We start from the raw sequence: 21,078 nt of genomic DNA, 5'->3' as shown, positions 1-21,078 counted from the left end.
GCACTCTAGGATTTTATTGACTAGTATAGATAAGGTTTGCTTTGATTTGGACTGAAGTTTTTACTCAGCACTGCTCGATTGAACCGACTAAGACTATGTACATTCAACAGTTATTCCCAAAGAATACAGCTTGTGTTTTGGAGAATATCATTCCCCATTTATTAAACAAGCATTATTTAATCCAAGTACTCTGATGTAGCATTGGTACAGAAATGAACAAAACAGGTTGTCAGTCCTCATGGAGTAGAGTTATATTCAACCATAGTTCACGTTTATCACATACTTGCCATGAGCTAAGATCTTCTCATACATCGTTTCATTTGATTTTCATAAAAATATATGGTAAACAGGCTATAATTAGTCCCTTTTTCTGCTAAAATACAATAAAACTTGAATTTGCACACTTTTTCATTCTAATAAGATTGTATGCTTTTATTCTCCATCAGCTTCATTTAGTGGAAAGAGCAAAAATTTTGGATTCAGGCATTTCCTCACAGCTATGAGATCTTTATCTAATTTCATCTCCTTTTAACATGGCAAATACAATGTAAATGTTTTACATAGAATTAAGGAAATAATAAACATAAAGTATTATGAATGTATATATCCTACAATACTCATGATATCTAATACTGACTTCTGAATGTATTGTTGATAACAGCTATTTAGTGGGGAAAATATTTAACCAAATCTTAAATAGCTTACTCACTTGGATAATAGAGTTTATTAAAAATACTGTTAAAGGAAAACATACTATAGATTAATAAGAAATTATTTCTGATTAAATGTTAGAACTTCCTGTTAATTTGTAAACATTCTTAACTCATATCAACACAATATTTTCTGTAAGTAATATTTGTCTATTGATTCAAATGAATGCTTAAAAATGAAAACTATTCCCATATCCATATGTTTTCCTGATATTTGTTCATCTACTTGTAATCAGTGAGGATAGATCAGTGGACTATATTTTGGGTTTGTAATATCTACTTATAAATGTTTAAATTTTTTGATATATCTTAGGTAATTATTTCGAAATAAAAGCCAGTTGATGCTCGGTTTAGAAATCTACTACTTTGTTTTTTTCTATCCATAAATGGGGTTTCCCAGGTGGCACTAGTAGTAAAGAACCTGCCTGCCAATGCAGGAGACATAAGACATGCAGGTTTGATCCCTGGCTTGGGAAGGTCCCCTGGAAGAGGACGTGGCAACCCACTCCAGTATTCTTGTCTGGAGAATCCCCAGGACAGAGCAACCTGGCAGGATACAGTTCATAGGGTCACAGAGTCAGACACGACTGAAGCAACTTAGCACACATGTGCTGTGCCTGGTGTCTCGTCTTGTCCGACCGTTTGTGACCCCGCGGACTGTAGCCTGCCAGATTCCTCTGTCCATGAGGATTTTCCAGGCAAGAATACTGGAGTGGGTTGCCATGCCCTCCTCCAGGGGATCTTCCCAAGCCAGGGATTGAACCCATACCTCCTGCATTGCAGACGGATTCTTTACTGTCTCAGCCACCAGGGAAGCATGCATGCACATCCATAAATGACTTAATAGATGTGAATTATATGATTTTCTTGTGTGATTTGTTTAGAGGTTCTTCATGAAAGCAAATATCCTGACAGATAATCAAATATTCCCGTTCCTCCTCTCTTTGAACAGACATGACTTTGTACTTTGTTTTGATGTTTCCCCAAAGTAATGATCCAAGAAAAGTAATATCCAGACATTCATTCTTTGACTTTATTACACTTCATATATTTAAAGATTCCATTGCAAAGAAAACAGTCATTCATATTTGGACTATCCAGCTTTCTTTATTGAAAGATAACAGTTTTTTCCTTTCATTATGTTTGATCTGTTAATGAAGACAAAAACATCAAATGCTCACCCTGAATTAAATTACTAAATTCTTCCCTGGTTTTGTACCATTATTTTGTATCTTACATATATGTCTAAAGTTAAAGAGCTTTTCGCTTATTTCTCCAGGTAAAGCCGGTACTTTAACTATCTTGCATTCCACTTGTAACTAAATTCTAACAAAATTTCTTTTTTTTTTTCATTTTAAAATAAGAGATCACAGTAAGACAAATAACATCTCCTCTCTGTCTTTTTTCCACCTCTCCTTAGATCCTTTATGCTTCTGGGAAGGTCTACATGATATTTTTTGTGGTGATAAGTTTTTGGTTTGCCTTTTATATGGCAAGTTTGTTCTTAGGCTTACTTGCTATATCCTATGAAGGAGAAAAGCAGACAGCTGCTGAAAAAGCTACGGTTGATCAGGAATTTCAGAAGTCTTTACCAGAACTTCAAGAAGAAAAAATAACAGCAGAGGTATAGATTTTTTTAATGCTCGTTTAGAGTCAGAATGTATCTTCTGAAGTCTTGGAGCATATGTGTTCTAATAGATGTTCAATATCTATGTATGGTACATGATAAGGTCATAAGTGATTTTAGTAAAAGAGCTCACTTTTACTACATAACATCCTTTTCTGAGTGTGATGTGGTAAGAGTGACCATTTTTTTGTCATTTAATATATACAATATTCTTGTTCCAAAATGCATATTACTACTGCTAATAAACTATGGATATATATATACACATATATATATATACACTATATATATATATTATATATATAATAAACTATGGGTATATATATATGTATTTGAACTTCTCATAATGCAGTACACTTTTTTTTTCTCACAATGCAGGCATAGTTTATTAATTTAAACTTACTTCATGCAGCACATTAGAATTGACTTTGGAAATTTTCAGTGTTCAGTTCAAAAGTGATAGCACCTTCCACAATTTAGAAGCTAGAAAGTACTAAAACCAAAGATCAAAGTATAGTAGTGAAGTTGTAAAAAGAGAAAAAAAAATGACTTTCTGACTCTTTCAAGAGGAAATGCATCGTCCATCGTGGCATAAGAAGTTATTTTATCTGTGCAGTAATTAAGTTCATGATAAGTAAAACAATACAGTTTTACTCTAATTTTCAGTTACCCTGGTGTTCTGTTTGAATGTACTTTTAGATGTTTAGCTTCATAGCAAAAGATCTGGTCTATAAATCTAAAAGTATTGGCAGAAGTAATATTAAAGTTATAGAAAATTGTCTTTAAAAAAATTTAAATTCTGCTGTAAGTGTGCAAAAAGGGAGAACAGGACCCGAGAAAACAACCAGAAGCAGCTTTCTTATATTCCACAGGACCTGGCTGTCTCACACCTCTTCCTAGGCTTAGCTCCGTCGCCTAGTGTCCCTCCCCAGAGCTGTCTGGGTGTGCGGTGGGCAGGGGCCAGAGCAGCCTGAGGGGGGTGGCACTCATGCCTCTTCTGAGGTGTTGCTCCCTTCCCCGGTGTTGTGAGGTGCCCCACCGCCTCAGAGTTTGTCCTTTGGAAGGTGCTCGGCCCAGAGTGGTCACAAGCAAGTCCAGTGCTCCCATCCACTGACCTGGTTACAGGGCCCTCACTTGTGGGAAGGGAGCCATGCCTTGCCTTCTCTTCCATCCCAGTGGGTTTGTTACTATTTTCACTCTTGACACTTGCTAATGAAGATTGTCTACATGGGAAGAAGTATTTGAACTACATTTTCTAGTAGATGTAAAAAGGACAGATTGAGGGAGCGAAGGATGGAAAAGAACTGTATCTTGGTTATCCCTCATATAGAAAAGATTAAAAAAAAGAAATTGAGGAAAAGGGCCATGATTCACTCTGGCATGTGTGATATGACTGGCTAAGAAGTTCATTAATCCCAAAGGCCTCAGCTGGACCAAAAGGGGAAAATGATAACTCTCTGTTAACTGGCTCTCTCATTAAATTGTGATCAGTGAAGAAACTCAAGGAAAGTCATTCCACTAAAAAGTAGGGCCTGAATGACATAATGTAGGATCATACCAAATGACAAGTTATTGATAGATACATATATCTATGAGGTCAGTGCATACCCCTGAAAGAAGAAGCAATTGTAGACGGTATGAAGAAAGCATATATATTAATCAAAAAAAGCTACTGAGTATAGCCATTATATCACTCATGAGGAAGTCACAGATAAATTACAAAGCTTTTGGTCTCTAGAAATGAGTCTGAGATCCTACAGATTGAATGATTGTAGTCCAAATGATATGTGGAATGTATAATTTGTTTTGAAGTGGCATTTCAAATGGCAAGAGCTACACACAGATATATCCAAGAGCATAATTCTTCTCTTATTTCAGATGAGATGCCCTATTAACTCTGCCTGTGAAGAACTTAGAGTATTTCCTAATTTCCCAATATCTCCATTCATTTGGCTATTCTGGACCACATAAACTCTTTCTGGATTTAAATAAAGTCTTTCAATTATGAAAGATTTCTTTTCCTGGAAGAGTACTAGAACATTTTGTCATGGAAAAGTTTTCTGGGAAAATGAGAGTAAAAGTCATTTTTACAAGATATATTTTCTTTTTCTTTTTTACACATAAGAAAATGCTGGCAAATGAAGAACTTTAAATGGAACATACTGAGGACTCTTTAGGTGACTGATGTAACACTCAGCAAATTCTAATTCCTATGTTGAAATTACAGGGAAATTGCATATGTGTTGCATATTCTCACATTACAAGAAAACAGTAGATTACATTGGATAAAATCACAGTTTTGCTGTCAGATTAATATAGATTTCAGTCCTTTTTAGCTGCTTACTAGATTTATGATATTGTCGAAGTATGTTAACCTTTCTTTGTTGTTGTTGTTACTCAGTCACTCAGTCGGGTCCAGCTCTTTGCAGCCCCATGGACTGCAGCACACCACACTTCCCCATTCTTCACTATTTCTTGGAGTTTGCTCAAACTCATGTCCATTGAGTCGGTGATGCCATCCAACCATCTCATCCTCTGTCACCCCCTTCTCCTCCTGCCTTCAATCTTTCCCAACATCAGGGTCTTTTCCACTGAGTTGGATCGCCACATCAGGTGGCCGAAGTATTGAGATTTCAGCTTTACCATCAGTCCTTCTAATGAATAATCAGGGTGGATTTCCTTTCGGATTGACTGATTTGATCTCATTGTAGTCCAAGAGACTCTCAAGAGTCTTCTCCAGCACCACAGTTTGAAAGCATCAGTTCTTTGGTGCTCAGCCTTCTTTATGGTTCAACTCTCACATCCGTATATGACTACTGGAAAAACTATAACTTTGAATATATGGACCATTATAAGCAAAGCAATGTCTCTGCTTTTTATATGCTGTCTAGGTTTGTCAAAGCTTTTCTTCTAAGAAGCAAGTGTATTTTAATTTCATGGCTGCAGCCACAGTGGTTTAGTCACCCAAGAAAATAAAGCCTGTCATCCTTTCCATTTTTTCCCCATCTATTTGCCATGAAGTGAGGGGACCGGATGCCATGATCTTTGTTTTTTGAATTTTGAGTTTTCAGCCAGCTTTTTAACTCTCCTCTTTCACCTTCATCAAGAGGCTCTTTAATTCCTCTTCACTTTCTGTCATTAGGGTGGTATCCTCTACACATCTGAAGTTAACCATTCTAAGCCTCAGGTTCTTCATCTGTAAGGTGTATATTATAATATCTGTCATAAGTTGTGAGATTCAAATTAAATAAATGCTTGTAAAGCACTTAGCACTGCTTAGAGTATACTAAGCAACTGAAAAAATGGTATTGATTAATTATAGGAAACACAGGAAGACAACTGCAAGAAGGCACAGCAGTCCGTATGGAGAATACTCATCAATATGAAATTCTCAAGTCTTGGACTGTGTCCCTTTTTTAGGGATAACTAAAATAATAATAATGACAATAATAATAATAGTATATAATATTTATTGTCAGCTATGTGCCAGGAGAAGAGAGTGGCAGAGAACGAGATGGTTAGTTAGCATTGCCAATCAATGGATATGACTTTGAGCAAACTTGGGGAGATAGTGAAGGACAAGGAAGCCTGGCATGGTGCGGTCCATGTGGTCACAAAGAGTCAGATATGACTTAGCGACTGAACAACATCATGTGCCAGACACATAAATAGTGTCTTCACAAATTCTTAATGTAATTCTTATCGAGGAGTTCCAGTTGCAAAATTTCATCTATATTTATAGGTATTTGATTTCCTGACAGTGAGAAAGAGAACACATTTTTCATCATTGTTCTAGAGAATCAACGCTGAAACCTTATTATTCCATCAATTACACAGTTTCTAGGTGAAATTTGTCGATGAATTCTCAGTTATTGGCAAAACTTCAGAAAAAATCAGATATACACAACAGTAGGAATGTAGGTATTAAAAAATATGTGCCATATAAAATGACAATCTTAGAATTCACCTATATAATTAAATAAAACATCATTGACAATTTTCTGTATTAGGCATTGTATTAAACATTGGAGATTTAAAAATTCGTGAATACAAATACACTGTCTATCTTCATGAAGCTAGTGGTCTAATGGGGAGATAAACTATAAAATTATTATAGCAAATCTGTAACTGGGACCACCAGGCATTGTGTCTCCTGATGTTTTTAAATAGGAAACATAGAACACCCCAATATATTCTTGCCAAAATCTGCACTACCTATTAAGCTTCTAAATCTAACCATCTCTTTCTAGAGACTATAAGAGAGAAGAATGCATTAAATTACACTAAAAAGACATAATCTGCCAAATTAAGAATGTGGAAAATTCTATGAGTGATTCAGTATTTTTAACAAATCATGTAGGATAAATAAAATGATATACCTTAACCAACAGAACTAATAGAATGTTTCTGAGTAATGAAAGAAAATTGAGCATGATCTAGGTATTGGATAATATTAAGGAATTACTAATTTTCCTTGATTTTGGTAATGGTGTTGTGATTATTTTTTTAAAGAGCTTACCCTGAAATTTTATGATGTATGAAATTTGTTTTACAATACTTCAGGAAAAAAGTAGGGTGGGTAATACATGAAAAATGGAAAGTTTAATGTCATTAATGGTTGAAGCAACCTATTGGTACCTGGTGAGTATTATTATTCCCTAAGAAAATTAAATGAAAATGTGGAAGGTGCCATAAAAGTGAGAAACATAGTGTTTGAGAGCCTTTAATAAAGGATTTCTCTGAGTCAGAAAAGGTTTTTATGAGGACCTGGCACTTGATTTGAGGTCTGAAGAATGAGTCCTTGCTCTCTGGTGGGCAGGTACAGGATGAGTTAGAGAATGAAATAGGCCAGTGTGGTTTTGGTAAGGAGAGTGAGCCTGAGTCTAAGATGAACATTCCAGGTGTTCATTGCTTAACACCAGAAGTATGACTGAGTTCTTCCTTATTAATAGCTCCCCTCCAGAGAAAATTGAAACCAGTGCTGAGAAGAATCGTAGCCCCTTCTTCCAGTCTAATTTTAACATTGGATTGTCTAAAATTCAGGCATATGCCCTTATTAGCTCTTATACTTTCAAAAAGGAGATTTTTTTCCCTCATGAAAGTGAAAGTGAAGTCGCTGAGTTGTGTCCGACTCTTTGCAACCTGTGAACTGTAGCCCACCAAGCTCCTCCGTCCATGGGATTCTCCAGGCAAGAATACTGGAGTGGGTTGCCATTTCCTTCTCCATCATAGTCCTCTCAATTTGCATTATAAAATAGCAATATCTTTAGTAGTTAGCCAACTTATGGGCACTTATTCAATATTTTTGAAAGGCTCGATTGAGGTAAATATATTACTAGACTGATAATGTAATTTGTTCATTTTATATCCTAAAATGCATCCTTGCATGTGTGCATGCTAAGTCATTTCAGTTGTTTCCAACTCTTTTGACCACATGGACTGTAGCCCACCAGGCTCCTCTGTCCATGGGATTACCCAGGCAAGAATACTGGAGTGGGTTGCCTTGCTTTCCTCCAGGGAATCTTTCTGACCTAGGGATCGAACCCACACCTCTTAAGTCTCCTGCATTGGCAAGTGGGTTCTTTACCACACACCACCTGGGAAGCCCAGATGTATTCACTGCTGCTGCTGCTGCTAAGTTGCTTCAGTCGTGTCCAACTCTGTGCGACCCCATAGACAGCAGTTCAAGCTAAATCAGTAACGAATTGAGCCTTGACTGTATCAACAATAATATTATTACCCTCCCCACTCCACTGCCCCTCCAACCATGGATGATTATCTTTAGTGGCTTGTTCTTTGATGTAAATTCATCAAACATTGTCACTATCAGAAGTAGCTCTGTGAGAAATAATTCCCCAGTATTAAGATTATAGTAGAGGATATCATTAAGGATATGCTGGAGTATCTTTATGAAGAAACACCTGGCAAATTCCTCTTGGACTTTAATAACAGAAAAATTATAGTTCTGTTGGATTTTAATTCATAGAAATTTGGAATTATATAAATTATCACATATTTTATGTAGCCTTGTAAATCAGCTAAGAAAATATTTTCTGGAATAAGCATGGTTTAGATAAATAAATTAGTTTTGCATCCTGAGCTTTTGCTTATTTTTTTCAATTTTTTTTTTCAAAATTTTTTTCAATTTTTTTAAGAAAAAAGTGAGGCAACAGAGATCCATAGACTTAAAGATCCTGTCATTTTTCTGAGGGAACAGTATGTAGTGGAGTTGGTTTTTACCTCTTTGAGCTCTAGTTTTGAAATTAGGGGGAACTTGACCGAAACCGAGTGAGATGAATTTGATGATTTCCTTGATCTCTTTTCTGGGACTTCAGATAGACCACAGCGGAGCCTGCCAGCCAGGTTGTTCTGGGTTATCAGTGAACCTCAATCATTAATTCCCTCAGTGCCCATGCCAGTTATCCTTATTCAAAAGGTACCTCACCTTAAATATGTTCACTGGTGGCTCAGATGGTAAAGAAATCTGCCTGCAATGAGGGAGATCCGGGTTTGATCCCTGGGTCAGGAAGATCCCCTGGAGAAGGGAATGGCTTCCCACTCCAGTATTCCTGCCTGGAGAATTCCATGGACAGAGGAGCCTGGTGGGTTACAGTCTATGGGGTCACAAAAAGTCAGAGACACTATTTCACCTATTAAGCTCACCTATTTACCAAATTAACAAACATACAATATTATTATTCTTCATGTGTGATGAATGTAAAAATCGTTGGGAGTTCTATGGTGCAATATCATCTACCCTTTGTCAGTTACTTACAGTTTACATTCAAAAACAAAATTTACTCATGATCACTAGAAACCTGTGGGGCTGTACTTGTGATAATCATGAATGTGTAGAATTTGTAACACCTACATCAAAACCTTAGAGTTTTGAGTGCCTTTCCTATGCAAGGGTTCTTTTAAACTTTGTAACTGTATCAGCCAAACAAGATGTCTTAAAACCATTATATAAGAGATAAGAGGGACAGAAAAAAATTATTTCCTTTTGGGATTATTATGTGTGTTCTAATCAGACCCATCCTTTAAAATTCATTCTGTTACCTGATATTACATGAGACATATTTTATCATCTCAACACCAAATAATTTGATTTAATCAAAAGAGTTTATGAAGTCATAGTTAACATATCTTCAAGTAAAAAAATATAAGGTGTTAGAGAAATGTAAGGTGTTAATATCCAGTAGCGTATCTGCCAACTGGATGTTCCACAATAGTTCTAAACTGGACATTGAATTCTTTGTCAAATATGGGTAATAGCACTAACATTCTCTAGTTTACTCCTTTTATAGTTGACCTCATAGTATAACGTGATTTGGTTGACTTACAAGTAATGCAGATGTATTTTCCAAATAATCCTAAGTCAGTTTAATAGTATGTATAGTGGGACTTCCCTGAAAGTCTAGTGGTTAGGACACTTGCTTCCACTGCAAGTGCAATGGTTTGATCCCTGGTTGGGCTACTAAGATCTCTCATGCCACACAGCCAAAAAAAAAAAAAAAAGGTACCTATAGTATAAAAAGTGGCAAATTATGGAACCCAGAAAGGTTTTTGGAAGTGAGAATTGGCATTTTTAAGGTTATAAACCTTCTTATAACTATAGTCTTGAATCTACCAAGGGGAGAAGCCAGAATTAGACTCATCAAATTTCTTTTTAGACCAAGACCATACAAATGGAAATGAAGAAAAGATCATCAACTTCTATGATTACTTCTCTGGATGCGTTGGATGATGCTACTGTCAGCCATAAAGAAGGTAAAGTAAAAAATATTTAGACTTGATGAATGGTATCATTCGTATAACTCACTTTTAAGAAATCCTCCAGTTTCTTCAGAATTTTGGTTGATAATAACTAAACTTTAAGGAAGAACATGAGACTATTAAGGTTAAGAGTACTTTAAAATTTCATAAGCATAATGTTTTAAACACTGGAAAAGGCCACCAAAAACTGCCAAGGAATTTTCTTTAACACTGAAAATGATATGAGCATTTTAACTAAAAATACAGGTTGGAGTATATAACATTAACATATTAAGGCTCTTTTTATATTTGTCTGTCTCTACTTTTAATATATATATAACCAGTAATCATTATTATAGACAATATTTAAAGACATTATTTTGTAAAGCATATAAATCTAAAATTATAAACATAGTACTCTCAGTTATATTCCATATTAGTTTTTCTTGAGAAGTACTCCTATATTTTAATTGTAGTACATAATTTTTTCATTTTCATTTGTCTAACTCAACAAGCATGAGCAAAATAGAGGAAATTTACTTTGTTCTGATTTTCATTAATTCAAAATATTTCTGTTTGCTATTTCAAAATCAAAAGTCTAGGTTATAACCTCCCTTTGCATGCAAAAGCAAAATTTTTCTACTAATTAGATGCTTAATGCTTAAATAAACAATTAACTCATGTATAATTTTCTGTTCTTTCAGTTTCAGAGCTTAAAAAATCCAGGCAGAGATGCCCATTTTGTTGGTATAGATTTGCTAAAACTTTCTTGATCTGGGATTGTTCTCCCTGTTGGTTAAAATGGAAAGAGTTTGTTCACAGGATTATAATGGACCCATTTACCGATCTTTTCCTTACAATATGCATAATTCTAAACATAAATTTTTTGGCCTTGGAACACTATCCAATGAGTCTGGAAACCAGCAATATTCTCAGCATTGGAAACGTGGTAAGGCTCTCAGTGTAAGCTATTTTCTCCTGCAATTTCACCTTTTCTTTAGTCACCATTATCCTCATTATTTTACTTTATAACTCCAAAATGTTGCAAATACATTGTATGAGTATTAAATGAACTATTGTTTTCATGCTTTCTTACCTCTCCAAGCCCTCCTTTGTAAATGTTCTTATCTTTGAATAGATTTCTAGCTAGAGTCTGTTTAAATTTAAGATTTCTAGCTAGCTGCAATGCAGTCAAATTAAATAGAAATTGTTTATTTCCTCTCCCATCTCAAATATCCCCTGTCTTAATATGGTAGCCCCTAGATCACAAGGGCAGAGGTGAAATAACAGAGTGAATAACAGTGAATAACAAGTTCTTCACTGCCACTTGAATTTTGAATCCTGTTACAACTGAACCTACCTTAGATTGGAGCTTATCTTTGTGGCAAGGTATTTTTGAAATTCACCTATTTTTTTTTTCATGTAAAAAAAGGCAAAAGAAAAAGATTTCCATGAGTTTAAAAAACAAGTCATATTCAATCAATTTTGTTCAATCTGTATTGTTCAATTTTGTTTGCTTTTATTCCTGTTGTTTAGTTGCTTGTAACTAAACAACAGGAATAGTAGGCTTTTCTGGTGGCTCAGATGGTAAAGAATCTGCCTGCAATGCTGGAGACCTGGGTTTAGATCCCCTGGAAATGGACAGAGCAACCCACCGCAGTATTCTTGCCTGGAGAATCCCTATGGACAGAGGAGCCTGGCGGCTTACAGTCCATGGGGTCGTAAAGAGTCAGACACAACTGAGTGACTAAACACAGCATAGCACAGTTGCTTGCTATTAATACTGTCAGTTGTTACCAATTTTGAACTATATATTTATTTGCTACCAAAACAATAATTTAGTTATTTCTGCCAGTATAGTTTTCAAATGACAGTTTTCATAGGTTTACCTTTTGTTAGATCATCTATATTTTTAAATTTTTATTTTATATTTTTTAAAAGTAAATATCTTAATATGTATTCTTTATCCCCAAAGGAACTATTCAAAATGAAAAGGTTTTCGCTCTCAAATATTCTTTTGTTTTCTTCCAAGATGGCTTTTATTAAAGTAATTGAAGATTCCATATACAATGTTTGACATTAGATTGTCAAACAAAATGTATGAATCTGTCCTTGTGATGCAGACTCCAAAACTAATCAGATTTTGACAGAGAAAATATGAAGAAAGTGACAGTGAAAATTTATTCTGTGTATGAGGATTCTGATAGAGCTATTGGAATCAAATTCTTATCCCTGTGTTTTGTTTTACTTAGGTGTTTATTGGAATTTTCACAACAGAAATGATTTTTAAAATAATTGCCATGCATCCATATGGATATTTCCAAGTAGGCTGGAACATTTATGATAGCCTAATTGTGTTCCATGGTTTAGCAGAACTTTATCTAACAAATTTTCATGGACTGGCTATTTTACGATCATTCAGGGTGGTAAGTAGAATACAAGATCTAAATTTTATTTTATAAAAATTCATTTCAGTTTTCTCAGACATAAAGTGGGAAGAATAGTAATACCTATCCTGTTGGTATGTTGGAATTATTAAATGAAATAATTCATATATAACAAGCTTAGAAAGTAACCCAGAAAAGAGTAAGTAGTCTCTAATGCTGTTTGGCCCAGGCATTAAAAGAAATAAGCCATATATACAGTAAATTTGAGATATAGTTCTATAAAGCAGGGTCAGTATTACTGGGTCAGTTTTGAGAAGCAGGGTAATACAGAGTCCCAAAAGCTGAATGCCAATGTGTAACTAAAGAATTAGAATCAGGTGAGTATATCTAAATGTAGATTGGAAAATTTTGTAAACAAGGGACTGTCAGGCTAATAGAATGTTACTATGAAGGTTATTAAGTCAGAATCAATATATGCCTAAAATGTAGGTGGTAGTAAAAACATCAGAAAACTAAGCAAAGAAATAATGTTATTAGAATAATATTTATGGAAATGTTGGGTATTTGATAAATAATCTACTGTCTTATTCTGTTAACAAGTTGAATGAATGTAGCAGAAATGAGAACAATTAGGTAGATTTAATCTCATCCAATGGAGAAGCCAATGGCACCCCACTCCAGTTCTCTTGCCTGGAAAATCCCATGGACAGAGGAGCCTGGTAGGCTGCAGTCCATGGGGTCGCTGAGGGTTGGACACGACTGAGTGACTTCACTTTCCCTTTTCACTTTCATGCATTGGAGAAGGAAATGGCAACCCACTCCAGTGTTCTTGCCTGGAGAATCCCAGGGACAGAGGAGCCTAGTCGGCTGCCGTCTGTGGGGTCTCACAGAGTCAGACATGACTGAAGTGACTTAGCAGCAGCAGTAGCAATCTTATCCAAATAATTCTTCACAACCCTGTCTTTATCCATAGGCTTATCTAATGAGTAAGGGGAAAATATAAAAGTTGTATTTATTGAATTTATAAATGAAGCAAGACTGGGAAATACAGACAATATGATAAAAGATTAAAAATATATATATATATGATAAAAGATTGTATCAAAATATCTGAAAGACTAGTAACAGATTGAACCTAAGATGATTAAGTTTTACATAGATAAGTGTTAAGTCCTAACCCTTGAGTCCCAAAAGCCAACTACATACCAGAAAAAGTTGGGGAAGGTATAGCACATACAAAAACAATATGTGGATTTTAAATGACTCAAATATTAAAGTGATTTTGGGCCATGTCGATAAAAATTTTTAAATCTAGTGATTAAGTGAAATATTTAGACTAAACCTAGAATGTTTCATTTGGTCTCTCATGTTAATTTTAAAGGTAAACACACAATAGTATTCTTGCCTAGAAAATCCCATGGACAGAGGAGTCCATGGGGTCACAAAGAGTCAGACACAGCTGAAGTGACTTAGCACTCATGCAGACAATAGAGCTATCAGTGGACTTCAACAGACCCTGGAGACTTTTCCAATATCACCTATATGTTGAAATGTGGGAAAACATTCAATATATTTTGGAAAAAGAAAATAAAGAATGGATACTTGCTTTACCAGATGTTAAAACAAAACTAGAGTGATTATAATAGTATTATATTGAAAAAAATGGGAATTGACAGATCAATAGAAAGTATACTTCAATTTAGTGTGAAAAACTATAGAATATGTAAGTGTATTAAAAATTGTATATAAACTGAATTTTCAGTGCTTAGTATTAATAATGCTCAAAAGTGAATATTACATTAGAGACTACACACGTTTATGTGTATAATGCTAATAAAAATTTTAAATGTACATTGTAATTAATAGTGACTAGAGTTTTTGTCTTTTTTTCCCTTATTTTTGTTGTTTTTACATTGCTCTATCAGTTACGAGTTTTTAGACTGGGAAGATACTGGCCGACATTTAAGATTCTGATGCTGACTCTGTGTAACTCAGTTGTGGCCCTGAAAGACTTGGTCCTGCTGCTGTTCACATTTATGTTCTTTTCTGCTGTGGTTGGCCTAAACCTGTATGGTTCAAATTATAGAAAGTATGTCTGCAACATAAATGAGGACTGTCAGCTTCCACACTGGCACATGCGTGATTTCCTCCATTCCTTCCTGAATGTGTTCCGGATTCTCTGTGGAGAGTGGATAGAGACTTTATGGGATTGCTTTAAGGTAGCAGGCCAATTCAGTTGTATTCCTTTTTACATGATGGTGATTTTAATTGGAAAATTATTGGTAAGTAATCCATGCTTTAAAACTTTCCTTGAAAAACCTTATGTATTGTAGTGTGGCGTTTTCATCATGTAGACTTATGGAAGCCAGTGGTCTACAACTGGGCTGTCTGATATGGAGGCCTTTAGCCACATGTGGCCATTAATCAGTTAAAATATGAGCAGTCTACTTTGAGATATGTTATAAGTGTAAAATACCCACTGAATTTGAAGTCTTCAGTTCAGATCAGATCAGTTGCTCAGTCGTGTCCGACTCTTTGCGACCCCATGAACCACACCACGCCAGGCCTCCCTGTCCATCACCAATTCCCGGAATCCATCCAAATCCATGTCCATTGTGTCGGTGATGTCATCCAACCATCTCATCTTCTGTTGTCCCCCTCTCCTCTTGCCCTCCCCCCAGAAATAATGTAAATGATTTCATTAATAGTTCTTATATTGAAAGTGCTTCCTAGGTGGCACTAGTGGTAAAGAATCCACTTGCCAGTGTGGGAGACACAAGAGATGCAGGTTCAATCCCTGGGTTGGAATGATCTCCTGGAGAAGGCACTGGCACCCTACTCCAATATTCTTGCCTGGAAAATCCCGTGGACACAGGAGTCTGGTGAGCTACGATCCATGGTGCCATCAGATGACTGAAGTGAAACATTTTAATTATAATATTTTTATACATTTAGTTGAATAAAATGTATTAGTGATGCTAATTTCACCTGTTTTTGTTTATACTTTTAATTTGGCTGCTGGAAAATTGCACACATGATGTTCATCATATTTTCCTTGGTTATAACCTGCTACTCAAAGTAGCTTTGGTTTTATGTGGGAGACCGTTATGAATGTAGACTCTCAGACCCCATTCCAGACCTGTGAAAGTGGAATCTACATTTTAACAATATCCCTAGGTGATTTGTGTACACATTAAATTTTAAGAAGCACTTAAATGTGGCACTGGTTGTCAAAGTTGACTGCACATTGGAGTGTCTTGGAGAACTAATAAAAATAAACTGATGTCTTGGATTCATTCCCAGAGATTCCGATTTTATTGTGATGTGGATATAGCTTAGTCATCAGGATTAAAAAAAAAATCCTCATTTGATTAAATTGTGCAGCAAATTTTGAAAACCACTGATCTTTGAAACTATCATACATTAACTAAGAGGAAACACTTTCACTCCTAAATTTCCAGTAATTGGAGTGATTACATTAATTGAAGTATCTTATACGTCTTCCAGGGCTTCCCTTGTGGCTCAGCTGGTAAGGAATCTGCCTGCAATGCAGGAGACCTGGGTTTGATCTCTGGGTTGGGAAGATACCCTGGAGAAGGGAAAGGCTACCCACTCCAATATTCTGGCCTGGACAATTCCATGGACTGTGTAGTCCATGAGGTCGCAAAGAGTCAGACACAACTGAACAACTTTCACTTTCATAATTCTCAGGGGGAAAAAAATGGCTTATAAGATATATTTGTTTTTATTGGGGAAAAAAAGAGACTCAATATTTAATTTTCACTCCTAAGTCACAGAGATCAAGTGGATCTCCCAAAAGATGGGAACAAAAAAAATCACAGGGTAAAATCCATTGTGTCAGTGCATTTCTCATTGCTTTTATTTACCCTGGATATACGCCTGTCCTAAGTACATACTGACACTGTGTTTAATTGTTCATGTACTTGTCTATCTTCCTTATTAAGCTAGAACTTCCATGAAGGAAGGGATCACAAGTTCCATAAAGTGGTTGCATTTTACAGTGTTACACAGTTCTTTCTTTACATCACAGCATTTTCAACTTAATTTTCAGTCTTTTAACACTCACTGCATATGTATATATGCGTGATAGGGACTGTGTGTACATGTCTAAGATATAAGAAATGTTAGATCGTAAGCTCTTAAAAATACAGTTGTTGTATTATAATTTTTCCTCTCCAAATCCTGACATAGAAATCTTTCATTCGTTCCATAATTAATTGATTTTTCAACAAATATTTCTTACTTTATCATGTACTTTGTGCTTTGCGTTGTTTCCCTGGTGGCTCAGACAGTAAAGCATCTGCTCCCAATGCGGGAGACCCAGGTTCGATCCCCGGGTCGGGAAGATCCCCTGGAGAAGGAAATGGCAACCCACTCCAGTACTCTTGCCTAGAAAATTCCATAGATGGAGGAGCCTGTTGGGCTACAGTCCATGGGGTCACAAAGAGTCGGACACGACTGAGTGACTTCACTTCAGTTATCTACTGAAGAGAAAAAATAGTTCTAACTCATGTGAAGCTTATAGTCATGAAATTCTTACTTAACACCCTTTTCTTTTTTCTCCCTGTGAACAATTCTTAAGCAAACAAAGGAAAAAGAAACAACCAACAACCTGAAATTATGCTTGTTCTTGCTCTTCGTCCTTTGAGAATGATAGAGATGTTATAAGGTATTTTCTACAAGGCCCATGGAGCCCTTGCCCAGATTCTGTGTAAATGAACCTTGATAGCAAAATGGAACACTAGTGGAAGAGCAGTCAAGCTAGCCTGTAGGTGTGGTTTCTCAGTCACCCAGTCGTGTCAGACTCTTTGCAATCTCGTGGATTGCAGCATGCCAGGCCTCCCTGTCCCTCACCATCTCCTGAAGTTTGCCTTAGTTCACGTCCATTGCATTGGTGATGCCATACTGACATTCAATCATTGTCTTTTCAGCTTTCAGTTTTTCAGCCATTGAGATTCTGTCATTGTAGGTTATAGAAAACGTATGTTAGTTGTTCAAGAGATCTTACCTGTAAGAAATTTCCAATGATGAGCCAAATGTTAAACCCTCCATTTTATTTTATACACCAAACTATGGTTGCAGTTAAGATAATTTATTTTGTGACTTTATTATCTGCAAAAGTATTTTTATTTTTCCTTAAGTGAGTCTTATTAGAGCTTTCTATATTCCTAAGAGATAAAAAGATTTCGTTATTGAGACTTAAAGGTAATCCATTAGAATCGAACACAATTTGGTGGTTACTTCCTAATATTTTAGGTGTATATGCACATGAGAAACAGCAATTATCAGTGTTTGAGAATGCGTCTCTTCAGATAGATCCAAAATTCTGTAAGATATTTTAACAAATGAATGTTGCAGATCTTCATATACTTATTTATTTTATGTACACATAAATTGTCAGTGTAAGAATTTCTACTGTATTTTCCCTTTAAAAATAATATGTAAAGCATAAAGTAATTTAAATTTCCAAAAGCTCAAATATTTGAAGAGAAGAGAGAAAACTTCCAGAATGGGTAAAATGCCTAAATTATTACTTTAAAAGAATAATCAGTGTATCTCTAATTATCTCTAATCTTATAATCTAAAATTATAATTTATACTCTACAAAAAGAAACAAAATAAAAATCTAATTCTCTGGAAATTGGACATGGCTTGATCTTATTTCTCAGTGATAGTAAAAGTTGAAATACACACTATCTTCAAATTCAAAATAATTTGCAAATATTAGGAGTGATCCTTCCATTACTCATTTCTTTCTTATTTGACCAAATTTATTACCACAGAAAATCAACTAACCTACCCAAACCCTGTGCTTGCACATCACAAGGAAATTAGATGTGGACTTCAAAACTAGGGATAGCTTTCTCCCCAGGAGAGTCTCATGAATTTGCAGAACCCATGAAGATGTCATTACATATCTTTCTGAGTTAGGTGGACATGAATTCAGCCACGTGGAGTAGCAATTGATTTTCTCACCTTGGGAGACTCTGCTTGGCTTAGTAGAAAAGAAAACAAACTGGAGTAAGACAGACTTAAGTTCACCCTCTGTGATCTTTGATACTTGGCATCTGTAAGCTTTGAGGTTTTCATCTGTAAAGGAGAAAAAATGATATTTCGTAGAACATTGTAACCTTCTGGCTATCCAAATTCCTAACACAGCGACTGATCCTCTGTAGATGAGTAAGAACTGAATACCCTAAAGAGCATCATAGTGTGTATGCTGTTTTCAGATTGCAGGCCAGCTTTTTAAAAATATTTTTCGTTGCTGTTGTTTGAAAGAAAATGAAAAATGATATCCATTTAGCTTCATTTACTTCCTCATTCAGATACTTTACCTGTTTCTGGGGTTGATCATCTCATTTAGTTCATACAAGCCTGCAACAACTGATGAAAATGACGAAGCAAAAAATCTCCAGCGTGCAATGGCAAGAATTAAAAAAGGAATAAATTATGTGCTTTCTAAAATATTATGCAAAAAACAAAATGTTCTAAAGGAAACAATGGACAATATACGTGATGTCTATGTTAAAGAGAATATTTCTGACCATACTCTGTCTGAATTGAGCAACACCCAAGATTTCCTCAAGGATAAGGAAAAAAGCAGCGGCACAGAGAAAAACACGACGGAAAATGAGAGTCAGTCACTAATCCCCAGTCCCAGTGTCTCGGAAACTGTACCGATTGCTTCAGAAGAATCTGATATAGAAAATCCGGACAATAAGGAGATTCAAAGCAAGTCAGGTGATGGAAGCAGCAAAGAGGTAAGTTGTTTTTTTTTGTTTTGTTTTTTAATTTTATTTTATTTTTTATTTATTTATTTTTTTAATTTATTTATTTTTAATTTTTACTTTACAATTCTGTATTGGTTTTGGCATAGATTGACATGAATCCACCACAGGTGTACATGCGTTCCCAAACATGAACCCCTAAGTTGTTTTAACATTACGGTTGCGTACTGTTGATTGATGGCACTGTTGACAAGTGAAGCAATGCTGAAGTTCCAAAGTTAGATTATTATCCATTCAGTCCTAGCTGCAGCACTTCTCCTGATTTGCTGCTCCTGATCCAGTTTCTTAAACTTCCTAAGTTTCTTCATCTGTGAATGAGGATAAAATTGTATCTCTTTCTCAGAAGAGATAGAATGATTAAGAAAAATAGTTCAATAGTGCATAGAATATTGTCTAAAATATGGAAGCACTTAGCAAACATTAGATAACATAATTATAACATCTTCAGTTAATGGGGTGATAAAAAGCATATTGAAGAAACCTAGATTTTTATAATTAATGCATACTACTGGAGAAGTCACTAAACTCTCCTAGGCTTTATCATCTTTAAAATATAAAATGGGACTAGAAGAGTGCTAGAGCCGGACATGACTGAGCGACTTCACTTTCACTTTTCCCTTTCATGCATTGGAGAAGGAAATGGCAACCCACTCCAGTGTTCTTGCCTGGAGAATCCCAGGGACGGGGGAGCCTGGTGGGCTGCCGTCTATGGGGTTGCACAGAGTCGGACACGACTGAAGCAACTTAGCAGCAGCAGCAGCAGCAGAAGAGTGCTAAGATACAGATACTTTCCTGCTTGCTAAAATTTTAAGATTCTTGTCAGCTTATTTCTGCAACATATATTATAACATAATTAGTCTAACATAATTGAGTTGGACTAAAAGACCAAAGGGTAAAAGAAACATTAATTGTAAATGTAAACAATTTGTTGTTGTTGTTTAGACACTAAGTCGTGTCAAACTCCTTTGTGGCCTCATGAACTGTAACACACCCGTCTCTGTCTATGGAATTTTCCAGGCAAGAATACTGGAGTGGGTTGCCATTTCCTTTTCCAGGGGATCTTCCTGACTCAGGGATCGAACCCACATCTTCTGCATTGTAGGCAGATTATTTACTGCTGAGCCACTAGGGAACTAAAAGAAAGAAAGAAAAAAGAAGGATCACCTTTAAAGAAGGGCAGATACTGCCTTTCACTTAGGTTTAGAAATGTATACCTTACTGAATCCAGTCTTACTGTCTTCATTTGCAAGTAGCGCAATGTCTTAGTAGGAGGTACCATTTAATCTACAGTGATCCCATCTGCAGTGTGAGCCACTTCCACTGAACTTCACTAAAGTATTTTTTTATTTCACTCACTGGCATGGGGCAGGGAAGATAATGTATTTTTCTAGATCCTCAAAGTCTCTAGCACCATCTTATCTCCCAGACCTCTTCTGGCTTACAGCTGCTCTCTGTAATAGCTTATCAAATTGCCCTTCTAACAGGAATTAAGTTTCAATTATCTAGAGCCCTTCTAGTTTCTGGTAAAGGCATCTTTGTTTCAGAGAAACACTTTCACTCCTTATCATACCCAATCCTGTCAGGTCCATTTTCCTTTAATTAATACCATTATTAGAAAATGAAAAACATTCTTCTGTTGCACATTGATTTTATTCAACATTATAAGGCTTGTGCTACCATACATTTCTGGGTAAAATTGCTATTTATTGCAACATATTGTGTAGAAATGTCCTGAAAAACTTCTTGTCAATCTCATTAGAAAGTCTGAGATACGAAGATATATAAGCAAG

General features: G+C 35.7%; 1 protein-coding gene across 1 annotated transcript in view; it reads left to right on the top strand.

Moving 5' to 3' along the window:
- Window positions 1-21,078, top strand: part of SCN7A (sodium voltage-gated channel alpha subunit 7) — an 84,153-nt gene that overhangs the window by 39,009 nt on the left and 24,066 nt on the right. Inside the window, exons 10-15 of the mRNA XM_040229264.1 lie at window positions 2,131-2,334; window positions 10,011-10,107; window positions 10,797-11,041; window positions 12,345-12,518; window positions 14,405-14,761; window positions 18,827-19,261. Coding sequence (XP_040085198.1) covers window positions 2,131-2,334; window positions 10,011-10,107; window positions 10,797-11,041; window positions 12,345-12,518; window positions 14,405-14,761; window positions 18,827-19,261 — 1,512 coding nt within the window. The remainder of the gene's footprint in view (window positions 1-2,130; window positions 2,335-10,010; window positions 10,108-10,796; window positions 11,042-12,344; window positions 12,519-14,404; window positions 14,762-18,826; window positions 19,262-21,078) is intronic.

Source organism: Oryx dammah, unplaced genomic scaffold, assembly GCF_014754425.2.
Source record: "Oryx dammah isolate SB20612 unplaced genomic scaffold, SCBI_Odam_1.1 HiC_scaffold_27, whole genome shotgun sequence".
In the NCBI taxonomy this organism is placed as follows: Eukaryota; Metazoa; Chordata; class Mammalia; order Artiodactyla; family Bovidae; genus Oryx; species Oryx dammah.
The sequence above is the reverse complement of the archived record's forward strand: the minus strand, read 5'-3'. Positions and strand labels throughout refer to the sequence as shown.